Source organism: Helicoverpa armigera, chromosome 4, assembly GCF_030705265.1.
Source record: "Helicoverpa armigera isolate CAAS_96S chromosome 4, ASM3070526v1, whole genome shotgun sequence".
NCBI lineage: Eukaryota > Metazoa > Arthropoda > Insecta > Lepidoptera > Noctuidae > Helicoverpa > Helicoverpa armigera.
The window spans coordinates 11,283,340-11,298,739 of record NC_087123.1 but is presented as its reverse complement, the minus strand read 5'-3'; the positions used below and the strand labels follow the sequence as shown (position 1 = coordinate 11,298,739).

Here is a 15,400-nt window from a genome sequence, read left to right as displayed (position 1 = left end):
TTAAGTCACAAATTAAGTTTTATAAAGTTCTGCATTAAACTGTTAGTGTTGGCATTTCTATCATTCCTGTTATTTTTAATATCAAATTCCATAGACCATAAGACATCTTACACCAAACAATTAAAAACATTTAAAACAAAACTGATAACAATAGCCTTGATAGCTTCTACATTAAAAAACAAGCGAACTTCGAAATTAATATCAAAAATTGAACCAAGTTCCCCTTTCAAAAGTTTTGGTTAAACAAAAACATAATAATCGGCAAAATAATGCAAAACTTTACAAAAGTTTTAATGATGTTACAAGATATTCACTGCAATTAGTGTATAAAGGGCTCAACTGTATTAACAATTTGTTCAAAACTTGCAACCTTGGACCTTCGGCTCAGACTAGCGAAGTTTCTTTGATAACTTTGTTTTTAAGTAACTTTTAATAGTGCTGTACAATCTTTTTGGTGGGCGTTTTTAAGGTCAGCAACTTAGCACGATGTTTTAGATACTTTTCTTTGAGGAAAATATCAGCCAACCTATCTTTGATCTTTAACCGATAAAAAATAGGGCTAAATTATCAGTTTCGATATTGAACACATAACGTTGACAAATTATTTATTTCACTTTCAAACAAGATAATCTATGCAGAAGAGCCTATTTATCGAGGAAAGCTATTTTATACCTTGATGCGTGAAGTTCTCCCGGGACGTGGGAGAAACCGCTGGCAGAAGCTTCTCTAATAAGTAACCTACAGCAAAGAAACAAAAGATAAATGGTCTAACCATTCAAATCACTGCTTCTAAAACTACTAAATCATCAATCTAAAATAAAGCTCAGTTCAGTCGACGTACACAACACAATACTGAGAACTACTCTCAATAAATTCTAAACAACATTTAAATGTTTATGCAAATCGTACATCGCGCCCGTCTGTCCGAGCCATTAGAAGCCAATGGACTGATCGTACGTAATATCTTGCAATGCATTAGAAATTGTCGTGCAATGTGTGTCGTAGCATGAATTTAATTATTTGTATGATGTTTTGTTGTGTCTGGTCTAGACTGTTGTTTATTTGTGTATTTACTTCAGTTATATCAGAGTCCACGTCATTTTAATAAGTCTTCTTCTTCTTCAGAAGACTTCAGAATAAACTTTATTATTTTAACGTTTGTGACCAGTCCATATGCGTAACTTTTCCATTTAAGGATGTCTGTACCCTAAAATACTAGGAAACTATCGAAGAAGCAAACGCGATATCAGGTTTTTTATAGTACCATTATACAGTGGCGGCGTAGCATCGGGTGGCACCCGGGGCGTACTACCTATTGAGCACCCCTCGTCCCTCCCAAAAACGACAAAATATAATCACGGGCTAAAATTGTAAATTAAAGTACTTACTTAAAAATCGTGTAGAAATCATTCATGGTGCTTTTTGCTAGGTTTAACATAAAGAAACCGGAGACAGATCACTGCAAACTTATAAAGCCCTAGCGAAGCGATCCCGTGTCATTTGAGTTTTGAGACTTAAAATATCTCAAACATGTTTCTAAAAAACCAGTGTCCAGTGAAAAAGCCGCGAGCGTAGCGAGCGCGAAATTTTTGAATTTTAGAACAGTAAAGTCCCTTAAAGAGTTTAAAAGAAAGAGGCGTAAAGTGGAAAAGTCGCGAGCGAAGCGAGCGCGAAATTTTTGAGTTTTACGACAGTAAAGTCCCTTAAAGAGTTTAAAATAAACAGGCGTAAAGCGGAAAAGCCGCGAGCGTAGCGAGCGCGAAATTTTTGATTTTTGGGACTCAATAATACCTAAAGCAATTTGAAAAACCACCGTAATGTGAAAGGCGCGAGCGGAGCGAGCGCGAAATTTTTTGAGTTTTGGTACACAAAAGTCCTCCACTTCCTAAACAACTTAGAAATCGTCAGCGTAGAGCGTCAGTTGTTTTTGCTACTTCGGTGCTTTAACTTTTTGTTAGATTGAGGACTCAAGAAGTAAACGCAGAAGAAGTTTTTTTCTAAGTTTGAGGAATTAATTTAAGTAAGCAGGAAACAGAACAAAAATAAACAAGAAAGAGAGGGGTGACAGCCGGACTGTGTCACCCGTCTCAGTGTTGCCTCGACGTCTCGCGCATGCACTGTTGTGGTTTTGTTTGAATATCGTGCATTTAGTGAACCTAGGCTTTGCAGATTAGAATGGCACCCTCAGTGACTTGTCAATTTTGCCCGCGCCATCCTGGTCGTGCAGATATGTGTCGACCGAGATGGCACCCCCTTAGATGTGGCACCCGGGGCGGACCGCCCCCTCCGCCCCCCCTTTACGCCGCTACTGCCATTATATCGCCTAAACAATGGATGGATTGTGTAAAAGTCGTCATGGCTAGAAAGAATGTTAGGTACTTGTGAGATTGCAGACAGAAGAGTCGACCCCAAATAAAAAGATGGGATAAGGGCAGGAGGATGATGATGATATATCTCCTTTACCTTTTTACCAAATTGTAATAGGTAATCAAAGTAGGCAGATTATAAAAACAACAATTTTTAAAGCATTATATCAAAAATCAATTGTCATACCATTCGTGCAATCACGAGACAAGATCTACATCATCTTGTTTACCAGCAAGCATTAGTTACGCGACTTAGCGACGGTGCGTCCACGATTCGCCACGCACGCCGCCGTGGCCTGCATACAAAACTAAATGCTCAGACAATGACTGACTTGACAATCCTTATCAGAAGGTAGACATGACTTACATAAGATACACGTCTTAATCTATGTATAAACAAATGCGAAAGTTAGTTTGATACGCTTTCACGCTAAGCAGATTCAAACCGATCGGGATGAAATTTTGGTATGAAACCGAGTTGTATCCTGTCGACAGAATACAATTTTTTTTCATCCATATCAAAGTCAGAGTCAATGTTTTCTTTCAAATAAGCCTTAGCAGGCTCCTATAAAACGTCACACTAGCTGCACGGTTCCTAAAGTACCTAGGTCTAAAATCTATCGAAAAGTTGGTCATGTAGAAAGTATTTCCCCAAAGCCAGAAAACGTTGGAAAACTGCTAGGATGATTAAATGTGACGGAATACCGACAAAACTGAGGAATGGACTTACACGAATTATTTATGAGTGTTAGACGGAGACTTGAGAAAAAGACGGACGTAAGTTTCTTCTGTTTATTTAGAGTGAAGTTAATCCTTATAAAACAAGTGCAAAATAAATTTTAGCTCATCGAATAATCAATCAATATTAAACTACATAAATCGTGATAAAATGTCCTCCTCACAAAAGGTTAATCGAACAGGTTATTAGAACTAAATATAATGCTTTAAAATAAACCAACAAAACTAACGATCTATTGCCAACATTACCAGTCTGAAAAGGTCATATGTGCACACGAAGTCGGTAAGAAATGTCTCTTCAGTCAGAGAACATTTTGAAAGTGCATGACATTAAAGTTGCGTTTGATATGTTACCTAACTAACTTAAGTTAGGAAGACTTTAGCGAAGGACATTTTCTATAACAGAAAGGACATAGGCTATTATTTGTTTGATTTCTATGTATGTATATACCTAGTCTTTCGTTGTGAAATAATATCATGGAATAGTGAGCATAGAGTTTCTTACCGTTTCTTTTCCACGACTCCAAGTTTGAAATAATTTGAATTTTAAGTTTTCATAAGCACCTTAAAAGGACTATTTAAAATAAAAACTTTTAACATTGACTTTGAACCTTTCTTCACCGTTAAAATGCAACAGACAGGCCAACAAGAAACCATGTGATCCTATATTGGTTTACTACTAACCATTCTCTATTATAACTCGCTTTAATGGTTTCGAATTCACATCCCCCTACTAACGTGACCCTTTAGGTCATCACGATACTAACATTTAGATAACAATCGCTCCATAGGAAATAGTGATAGTTTAGTAGAACGACCCGAAATGGAAAGCGACTGGAATACAATAGGAATCGAATAGCTAACATACAGGTATCGAGTAATTGATATCGATTATGGATAATTAGAGTTCCGAATTCAATATATTTACTTACCTACTTACATGCTTTTATGAGAAAATCAACTGTAGCTCTAAAAACATTGTGAAATACAGGAGGTACATCTTGATTTGGCTTTGGCCTATTTAAAGAGAAAAATTTTCTTAGACCACGACTAGGCCAGTCTAATGCTTAAAAGGGTCCATAGTTCAAAGAAAGGGTTCAGAAATCAAAGAACAAACTAAGTTAGTTCCGCTCTTAGTAAATTATACCGTTTAATCAATTTAAAAACTTCGCTCACAATCCACATATACCTAAAAGAATAGAGATGAAAAAAAATATATGCTCTATGTATTTTTTATAATGCCTACATATTTACCCTCTTATAACATATTGCCCTAAAAACCCTACAGTTGTTATTACCAAAGACATTAGATTTGATTATTACTGACATGGAAATCAAACCTACACACGCCGCCCAGTGAGTCACTAAAAACATCACACTCGTATGATAGACACTCAAGTATCTGTCAGGCTAGACGTTTTAGCCAGAAATGCAATACATGCAAACAATTATCAGTAGGAAGTTTCGTCATTCCCAGTCAATGACTACTTTACAAGTATCTGGGCATTTAAAGTAGGCAGCTACTACATTCACTTGTTTCTGGGAAATGGGACGTAGAAGAATTGATGACGAATTTAGTACTCATTAGAATATTCATGCATTCACGGAAATTACAAGAAAACTAAAAAAAAACAGCTGGGACCTAAATTTTCTGACGCAACATCCTCCTAATATTATAAATGCGCAAGTTTTGTAAGAATTGTGTACCTCACGTTAAAACTGAACGGATTTTGAGGAAGCTTGGCAGTAATATGGCATATTTCAAATTAAGATGTTGGCTACTTTTATCCATGTGCGGGAAATCGTTCTCTCTAGGCGAGGGTGAAACCGCTTCCAATAAATAAAATGAGACTCCTACAATACTGATTAAAGAACTAAAAGTGCCGTAATTAAAATTACCTAACTTTTGATTCAGGGTAAGTTATAGGTAACCGATATTAAAATTTGAAAACATTGCACAATATTTTCGTACAGAACATAACATATGAAAATATGCAATTTTTGGGTAAAATTCACATAGCAACACTAGTACATAAATAATATAAACATAAAATAATGTCTGTTGGTCACGGCGACACGCCAGGCTAGCGTGACAGAAACTCTTAGTTAATTATAGAGGTGCGGTTAATTCTTTTAGTTATAGCTTTTTAACTCGCTTTCTATGTCTGTGGGGCGTCAACTAACTACTTTGGTTACAGTATGCTAATCTTGACTGAAGGATACCTTGACCTAGACCCTGGTATATCTCTGATCTTTCCATCCACACCTACACAGTTTATTTAAAAACTTATAAAATTACCTTTTAATACTAAATTCTAAACTAAATATAAAACACGTATAAAATATCTATTAATTCTCAATCCTTCTCCGTGTGAGAGGAGGCCTGTGCCCAGCAGTGGGACGATAAATAGGCTGTAACTAACATTATAAAGAAAAGTTTGTTTCTTTACTTAAACGCGCCAATCACCGAAACTACGGATAAGATTTGAACCTTTTTCAGTGTTTGATAGCCACTTTATAAATGAAGGCTTCAGGTAAGTCTTATCCCGTTGCATGAAGCAGTTCCATGGGATGATAAATTTACCTATTTGCACTACAACAACCTTAGTTATAATTATCCCATGGAAACTATTTTCTTTTCAAAACAATAAAACTAGAGCGTCCTTTCGTAACAGTATGAAAAAAAAAACGAAGACTATTGAAGTTAAAAAATACTATTCATTTATACCATCTCGGCAATATAAAAATAAACTCGTATCAAAAGAATTTATAATTATATTAATTGAATTATTAAGACGCCATATATAATAATAATGAGTCATATTCCAGTGGTCTTCATAAGCAGCTTCACATTTCTTCAGCAAACTGAAAACACATGTTTCCTTTATTAGGACACAGTTTTGTAAACAAATGTTCACTGAATCACCGCGCGTCTGATTCGTGGTGTGTGGTCTAAAGTGTAAGCGGGTAGCGAATTTTTTTATTTATTTATTTACATGCACAACCTTACATCTACACTTACAGATTTTATTATCAATTATTCTGAATTTAGTGTTGTAATTTATTGACTTAAATTAAAACGAATATAAGTGAATTAACAATTTTATATTAAGAGATATCTTATTGGGTTAAATGACCTTTGAATATTAGGATAAAAATAACTTCGTCTAACTAGCTGTCTCCGGGTTTCCCCTGTGTCCCATGGAAAGTTTTGCGTACCCGAATAAAATATAGCTTGTTACTAACTGTAGCCACAGTACTTTACAATATTTATCTCAATAATGTAATTGTATTCTCATCGATAATTTTAATTTCATCCCGATTATACTCAGCGCGTTCGATTTTCGCGTTCGAATGGTCCCTCACCGCTCCCTCCTACCTCTTGCACCAATCACACTTCCCCCTATATGGTTCACAAGGTCAATCGAGTTGCGTAATCGAATATTTCGAGTTGTGATTCGATGTTTATAACGATGACAGCATCGTTTACGTGACACGACCGATGCCTTATAAGGAATAATATCGTAAAAGTGATTTACGTGATCTCTCCTACGCTGTTTGAGATGAGAGACTTTAGTCGGGATGTGAGAAAACTGTGCTCTTTTAACTTTAAGGTTGATAGGAGTAAGTTGTACAGAGTTACCTGGTTCAGTGGCGATTACATTTAGTTAAAATGCTGGGATATGACAAACCATGTTTCACGCAAACAAATATTTTTATTCTATGTTAAAATCTGTGCTTTATTTCTAAGGAAAACTTTCCTACAAGGAAATACATATATTATGACAGCTCTCGAATTAACATGAAAATGACTTACATAGTCGTTGAGTATAATTATTATCAAAAGAGAAAAAATACAGTCAACACTTATTTATCGTCTTTCCTTTCAAGTACATAAAAAGAGACAAAAAACAAAACCGAGACATATAGTTCAGTATTATATATTTACTTACAATTTAAAAATAGGATACATTTTCTAAAGGCTACGAAATTATTAAACCGATTTGAAAATCCTTTCACTGTTGTAAACTGTACGGAAAGGAGTAGTACTAGTAAAACCGATGGAAAAAATAATAATTTATTTATCTTTATTTATAGTAAAATATAATTTATCTTTTACGGTGAAGTACAAAGCTTTACTTCTAAACTAAATTAGTCAAAAGTAATTTATGCAAGTCACTAACGACTAATGTTCCAAACGACAGACCATTTATTTTAACGAATTCATATTTCAACTAATTGTTACCTTGATGATTTATTTACACTGAGTTTACTAAATAAATATACAGTTCCTTCTGTTCCTTTATTAAAAGTACGAAGTCACTGTTAAGGTAATCTGCGGTATTATTTACTTTTTAAATACTAACTTAATCTCTTATTCTTAACAATACTTTTAACAACCTATACTCCATTCAAAATAACATTAGAAATTTAAGTAAACCTTTTTTACTGTTTGTTCAACCGATTTTGACTTCTATTGCGTTAGTAGTATGATTAATGGCGGCTGCAGTAAATACTTGGTATTGTAACCACTATTTTGCTTTCAATTCCGTTCTTTTGTCTACGGAATAGAAGTCAAAATCGGTTGAACAAACAGTAAAAAAGGTTTACTTAAATTTCTAATGTTATTTTGAATGGAGTATAGTGACTTTTATGAACTACGTCTATAATGATAGTTAGGTCAGGGAATAGGAAATTATTAGGTAAGTAGGACTTTCAACAACATAATATTCCCTCTTTGGTTAAATTCAGGATACTATGTTAAAAGAATGTCTAAATAGTGAGGAGGAGCAGTCATCATCATCATCATCAGCCTATAGCAGTCCACTGCTGGACATAGGCCTCTGAGCAGTATTTAAATTTAATCTGTGATCATTTGACACTTCGGCCACCAAAAAAAAAACAATTTAGGTAATTAATCAATTAATTTACATTTTAATCAGTATTTTTATCACATCCATCTAATCAGGGCTGCATTAGATTAGGTCAAGATTGCATACAATTACTTATGTATTAACACATTCTGTTTAATCACTGTAATCACGGCGTGCATACATAATGATGCATTGATTGATGAATCAGCTAATTAAAGGATGTCTTGCATACTGAAGTGGTAGGCTCTTCCTTTCACTGATAAAACCGAAGACTAAGATAGAAAAAGACTTGAGACTGAGTTGTGAAACGACAAGATGTTGGAAGCTATGAAATGATCCATTTCGCTGCGGCTGCTGTAGAAAAGAATGTCAGACTATCAGTACTTAACTAAGATCTATATATGTTCCCTCTGCCTTCCGGGACCGCAGCCTGATACATGTACCTATTTGGAAATTCTCCTTCCTAGAATATTATCTCAATTTACGGCCATCATATATCTAGGTTTGTCTTCATACCTTTCAGCAATTCGAACCAAAGCTGCTGTGCTAACTCTTATTTTATCTACATAATAGTTGCCTAGCAACCTGACAATAAAATACTATTTTCAATGTATAAAAAATCTAAATTCAAAGCCAACCATACCAACCGCCACCTAGCGGAAGCAATTATGACTAAGAAAACAAATGAACTCGTTAAAAATCTCATTACAGTTTTTGCTACAGTTTTAAATTGAAAGAAGACCTTGTAAGCAACCACGTGTGCAATTGAAAGTTCACTTTCTTTATATCTAGAAGTTCTGAACTTTAATAGGAGCAACTTAGGACATAGCTTTTGTCAAACATTTGTAAAATTACCAGTCAGAAATGAGTAGCTTTGCATGCATAAAAAGGAGAAATGAAAAAAATAATAAAGCGTCTAAGCGTCGATCTCTAACAAAATTAAGTAGTCTTGCTTACTAAAATATAAAAATAATGTTGAAAGTACTTTACAAATCAACAAACAACGCTCAATAAACAAAAACCAATAAACAAAATTAAAACCCAAAATAAGTAACAATGATTTCTCAAAATTCAGTAAAACAAAGTTCACGGTAAACTTTAAGGAAAGAGCTAATAGTTTCCTTGCACAAATCAAACGAAATAGGTCGCAGGATGCATATTACACACTTGTGATTTATTATTTCAATAAGCTTACTACTGATGTTCAATTTTCCACGAGGCTTCTATCCACAGATTTCTATTCACCTTTTCTTCTTACAATTATTTTGATGTAAGCAAGATGATATGAACTGAAAAGCCTATTTAAATAATAACATACATAGTTTACAGTTTATTAAAGGTAGGTGATATAAAAATGGAAGTAAATATTATTTTATTAATTTACCAATGATTTTAAAATTGTTCATACAGTTTAACTTTCGCAATGGGAAGCCATTTGTTGAAAAAAATAGATAACCTTAATGACATCACTTATTTATGATGAGTTTTGTGTCGTGTCGTTCGATACTACCGCCATCTATTGCTTGTCAAACGAATTACCATAAAACTATTCCTGAAAGCGTAACTTATAAAAAAATTGAGTCAATTTATTTACGTGTCATTTGAGCATAATTTCAAATCGTTACACACTTTAAATTGTAATATTTAGGCAGAATGTTTTAAATATGCAAAATGTATGAACACAACTGTCATGTAGTCCGCAGCATCACAAATACAATATGTAGTCCAATACGTGCCTTGAATACGTAATAAAATCGATAAGCTGCAGTATCAAACATTTAAACGTCCACTCAAATATTTCCGCAACCAAAATAAGCGCCTATGTCCTTGTTCTCTTATTATCATGTTTACTAGGAAACTTAGAGGACAATAATATCATAATGCAGTTTTAGTATAATAATAAGGTAAATATGTTCTTTACTGTTCTAGTATAATTAAGATTAATTAAAACAACTTGTAATATACGTTCACAATAGTTACGCTACTCGATAATAGATGGCGTTAGCTCCGAGCGCGCTGTGTAGTTGAAACTTTTTAGTCATCTCTGAAACGAAGTTAGTTGCTTAGAACGTTTGCAAGATGGCGCTACAAGTACAATAACAAGTTGTTGTAAACATACAGTTTTAAACATTCCGAGACTACAATATGGTATTACTATAATTAAAAATAATAGGATGTAGTCAATTACCTTTCCATTACCATTCTCTATCTAACAATAACATTACCGTAACTCACAACAATCTCTTGTTTACAGCTGCGATAAATCTATTTATAAACCACACATCATGTCACTGACCCCGCAAATAAAAGCGCTAATAAGGGTAGAAATTTAACAGGCAATACTACCCAAGGGTGTTGCAATTTGTCGAGTCATTTACTGTGGACACATTTAGATCTGTTTGCATGGCTGTAAAGAGTCCACGCCCTTACCAACCACCCACTCGCTGCACCAGTTTACAAAGACCTCGCTCACCCCCCTAACTGTTCAATTAAACACCGACCACGGAATGTTCCCTTACAACCTGATGGGTCTTAGTAAACTGGTCTAGAAGAACATTGTCCACCCATTGGCAGGTGAGCACGATCACGTCACCTTCGCAATGGAATCGTAATCGTAAAACCTGACTAGTTTTCCGCGGACTCTGTAACGGGGAACTACCCTCATTTACTCCCTTCAGACCATTTAACTAAAAGGCTTGTTCGAAATACAAAATGATTTGATGTCGTAGAGACGGAAATGAACTGGAAGTCTCCAAAAATATTGGAGATCATAAAAAGATTTTTTGCTTCAAACTTGTGCAGGAGGAATAAGAAAATGAACAATATGAGAAGGAGAAGGGAATCAGTTGCTTCTGTTTACAGAAAAACTACTAAATTCCTAACAGCGAATACTGCTAATTTCCTTAAGAAGAAGCCTAACAATAAGAAATCCCAAATACTTATGGAAGCTGTAGAAGACTGCGAGGAACACGAGGAACAGAATGTAAACAAAGTGGAAGACACAAAAACAGATGATGACGACATCGGCGAACGAGACCTTGACTATTATCTAGGAGTTAGAAAGAGAGAGAGCTACTGGAGAGACCCGGCTGGCAAAGAGCAGATAAGGAAAGACTATCTAGTCTACCACTGCGGTATCACTGAAGAGGATTACGATAAAAATTATAAGAAAACGATAGCTTCCAAAGTGTCTTACGTCATACAACCAAGATTGAAACAAGTGCCTTTTAAGATTCATAGAAAGAGAAGAAGAAACGGTGATTCGAGAGACGACTCGTGGAGAGAGAAGTCTGGGATATTCAAACTATTTGCGTACAGGCGTGATAGCGAATATTCTACGTCTGATAGTTACAGCGAATGCGATTCTAATGAAGATAAACCTTCAGAGAGGCTGCGGTCCACTAACGAGGACGATATGGAAGATATGATTGGATATCTTAACGAACTTGATGCTTCGGGTGATAAACTTGCGGAGGTTGGTTTGATTGTGACATTTGAAGACTTTCTTAGAAATATTTTATCTACAAAGAACGATGAATTCAGAATATATCAATTCTAAAGAAATGATTGTTTCATAAAAAAATATGAATTGAACTACATAATACTTGATATCATTTGCCGGTTCGCGTGAAGGCTTACTAACTTCTTTTGAATAATTTATATTATTCGTTACAACTTTTGTTTTCATTTCATTTTCCTTTACTATTGTTATAAAATTTTTCTTTTCTTTCCAGGGCGTTCGGATAAAAGAAGTTTCCGAAGGGAGGCCCTGTGACAACTGTCCGGAATTGTGCCCCGGTTTCATCCCACACGCTTGGAGGTAAGTTTTTATCATAGAACACGGAAGCTATACCTTCATCATCAGACCTTGGATCATGGCCGACCCCGAAGAGTTTATAGCCTATACCTTGTGCATACAAATAGAGAAAATGTTTTCTCGTCTGTCGAGCATATCTGCATCATTTGCATATAGAGCTATCGGCGTCTTCCGTCGACATATTTGTGTCGAAGCCTCGGTTTCTTTGTTTCTCATGTTTGGTGTCACGTAGACTGTTTTCTGGCTTCGTATTTGGTTCACAATGATTTCATTTCGTGTGTTCACCTAATTTAGATGCTCCTTTATTCACGCCTTTGTCAAAAGTGTCGAAGAATTTGGCACTGGATGCACTTTATTGTTCTTCACGTTAAGGTACAAGTAATTTAGAATCTCTTTATGTGGCAGTCGGTTTTATCAGGCGAATAATCTCGTTTAATTTTCTGCTATAAATAGGGACTTATCAATAACTATGTGTATGTTAAAACTGAGAGTGCGCTTGCAAATATGATTACATCCAATAATAACAAACAGATAAGTAACGTCCAATAATGCCTAGCCATTACGTTATCTAATGACTGTGACCGGGTCACAGATACGTTATCAACAATCGTTCACGCCACGCCAACAAACGTGATCGAAATCAACTAACGAGCGGTTAATCAGCCTTGCGGTGAGGCCAGCGCGTGCGCAGCGCATCAAGAAAAATGTCCACTCTTGCTCCCGCGGTCATACCGAACAGTCGTGTCGCGCTCCCAACTCAAACAAACCCAACAATGTGTCTCTCGTTGAAACAATTGGAGTGGGCGGATGTGTACCGACGCATCACGGGAACAGATAAAGAGCCGGTCAAAGAGAAAAAGATACAGAAATTCCCTTCGAGGGAACGAAATTTTGCTGTGAAGAGGAAGTTTAACAATAACATGAGGTCTCATGTTAACTGCGAAAGTTGCGCCCGAGTCGCCGAGAAAGAAAACAGGTGATGTGCTGAAGTGGGTGTGAATGTGATGATTCAGTGGATCTACGGATCGATATTGTGAAAACAATGTGTAATCGAACTATAATGACGATCACTCAATAAGTTACATGTGATATTAATATTATAAAGGCTATAAATAAGTCGGTGCGAAGTGCGAAGAACCGGCTTTGTTAGTTGTCTCCGGCGTACTAAAGTTGGTGCTAAATCCTTTTTGCTCAACGTCATTCCAAACCTTTTTGTTGACTTGCTCAAAATGTATTTCTAAAATAACTCTCTGTGTAGAAGTTCGCGAAGTTTTATTGTTAATGAATATAATAGCAGGATGTTAGCAAGGTACTGAAGGAACTGAAATATAAACAATGTGAATAGTATTGTATTTAAAGTTACAAGGCTCTGTTCTAAGGAAGAGTTTTGGGAACAAAAGAAACTGCAACAAAAGCCAGCTAAAATAATATTGTTCTACGTTTATATTATTTTTCGGAAACAATGTATTAATGAGACTTGGTTCCTCATTAACTGTATTTAACTAAGCATCTATTTATTTGAATACTTCGCTAATGTTACATGATAAATCGTATGTCTCGTTAGTTTCCATACAATGTGTGTTATCATCAGTAATGCTGGTGTGACGATCCCGGATGTTACAATTACATGCAATTTTAAGTCTTATCAATGTCCTATATGGTTCATAATTGCATGCACCTTACTCTTTAAACCGGTTCCTATGTTTTGATATTCGCAAAAGAAATAAACAAATCCATATTTTAAAATATTGTTATCTAGCAGTGTAGGAGTATTCTTAATATATTATTTTGCGTTATGTAACCGTAAGGAATTGCATCCTAAGTGGTTTCTATTGAGATGAAGGCTGAATTAATATTGTCTATAAATAAACGAGTTCATGAGTTCATTTCATTGTTTTATTTCTTATCTTATCTTCGTATTGTACGCAAACATGGCTGTTACGTAAATTAGTTTATATATTTATTACATAATAGTTTGTTGAACTAAGTATAGACAGGCCAAAGGTGTTGTAATATTATCGTCTATAACTTGGCCCCTTTGAAAATGATTGGTAGATTTTTTGCCTTGAAAGAAATATAGTTTTTTTCAATGTTTTTTTTTCATCAAGTTTTTGTTGAATAGACGTTTTTATTGCTTCAAAGAGTAGTGTCGTAATTCTTCAATAAATTCCAATTTATTTCGTATCAAATTGAATGTGTGCTATATTGTGTTCAAATGGAGTCTGGCATTCTTCGTGTAAGAGGATGCGGGTTCATAGCTTGGCGAGCTAAGTCTTCTTAGCAAGTGGTAGGTATACTGGGTATACCAGTCCACGTTTTGAAATGCCTAACCCCGGAATAATGTTCATAGGTTCTACAATATTATTTTTAAATGTTTCACGTTACTTGTGCGAGGTCTTGGTTTATACGCATAAGAACCTGCAGTGATAAAAAGTCCTGTGTCATTCTAGGAATTTGTATTGCCTAATTTTATCCAGACATGTTAAATAATATCATTGACGTGGGTTATCAAGCAGAACAATAATAATATCAAACAAAGACACAAGATCCCGTTGTCTATACTAAATGCATATGAATTCAATTCCAATATTTTCCAAACAAAAAATGCATAAGTACCAATCTATCAGTGGGCATTGAACGTCATCAAATACATACCTATGACCCACAATATAATGCTTACAGTAGACGCATGTATTATTTGACCTCTCTGTATTGACGATACAAGTCATGGTATTCTTCAAATCTTTCCTTATACTTACTTACGTGCAGTATCGGAAATGGAATTTATCCTTATCCAATAACTTGAAAGAAAATGTTGTCTGTTCGTGTATTACTACGCTTATTGATAAACTATTCTTAAATCTATACTAGTATTTAAAAAAACTGAAGAGTTTGCTTGAACGTCCTACTCTCAGGAACTACTGGACATATTTGAAAAAAGTGTTCTCAGTTAGACAGCCCATTTGTAGAGAAAGGCTAAGAGAAACTACGAGAAGCTACGAGAAACCTATTAAGCTAAGACCATAACATAGCATAATAGTATGGCTTCTAGGCAACCATACTGAGGATTAAAAGAAGATGGTACGCAGTGGATGGATGCGGGTTACCCAAGACTAGGATGGTTGGCGCTCATTGAGGGAGGCCTACATTCAGCAGTGTATGACAATTGACTGACGATGATAATGACAAGCAAAGTCACGGTACTCATGGATTGTATAATGCCCTTGGAACAATTTACATCAATGTTAGGCATATACCTAGTCATGATTCTGAGTATAGCATTCTAATAAATGCTGGTTGGAAATTCTATAGAAAATTGAATGGTAGGCATATAGACGTAACTGTGGTAGGCATGTTAACATTACCTACTGATTGTGGTGTTCCTAACAATACAATTGTGAATTACTTCATGACCACATTTCCTTTAAATGGTAGACTGTTTCGACTGAACTTTGAAACGGCTTTCCCGAATTTCATGAGGAACTCTCTGATAGAGAAGATGGAAAATTAAGGAATGTACATATGTAATAGAATGTTAGCAATGGAAGAATGTAAGAAAAATAAGGGGAGCGGAATTTTGTACACGGCTACACTTATATCCAACA

The 15,400-nt window shown here is 35.3% G+C and overlaps 1 protein-coding gene across 1 annotated transcript in view; it reads left to right on the top strand.

Annotated features, from left to right (window-relative positions):
• The window catches only part of Lmpt (Limpet), a 173,721-nt gene that overhangs the window by 42,071 nt on the left and 116,250 nt on the right, over nt 1-15,400 (top strand). Inside the window, exon 2 of the mRNA XM_021332292.3 lies at nt 11,713-11,798. Coding sequence (XP_021187967.1) covers nt 11,713-11,798 — 86 coding nt within the window. The remainder of the gene's footprint in view (nt 1-11,712; nt 11,799-15,400) is intronic.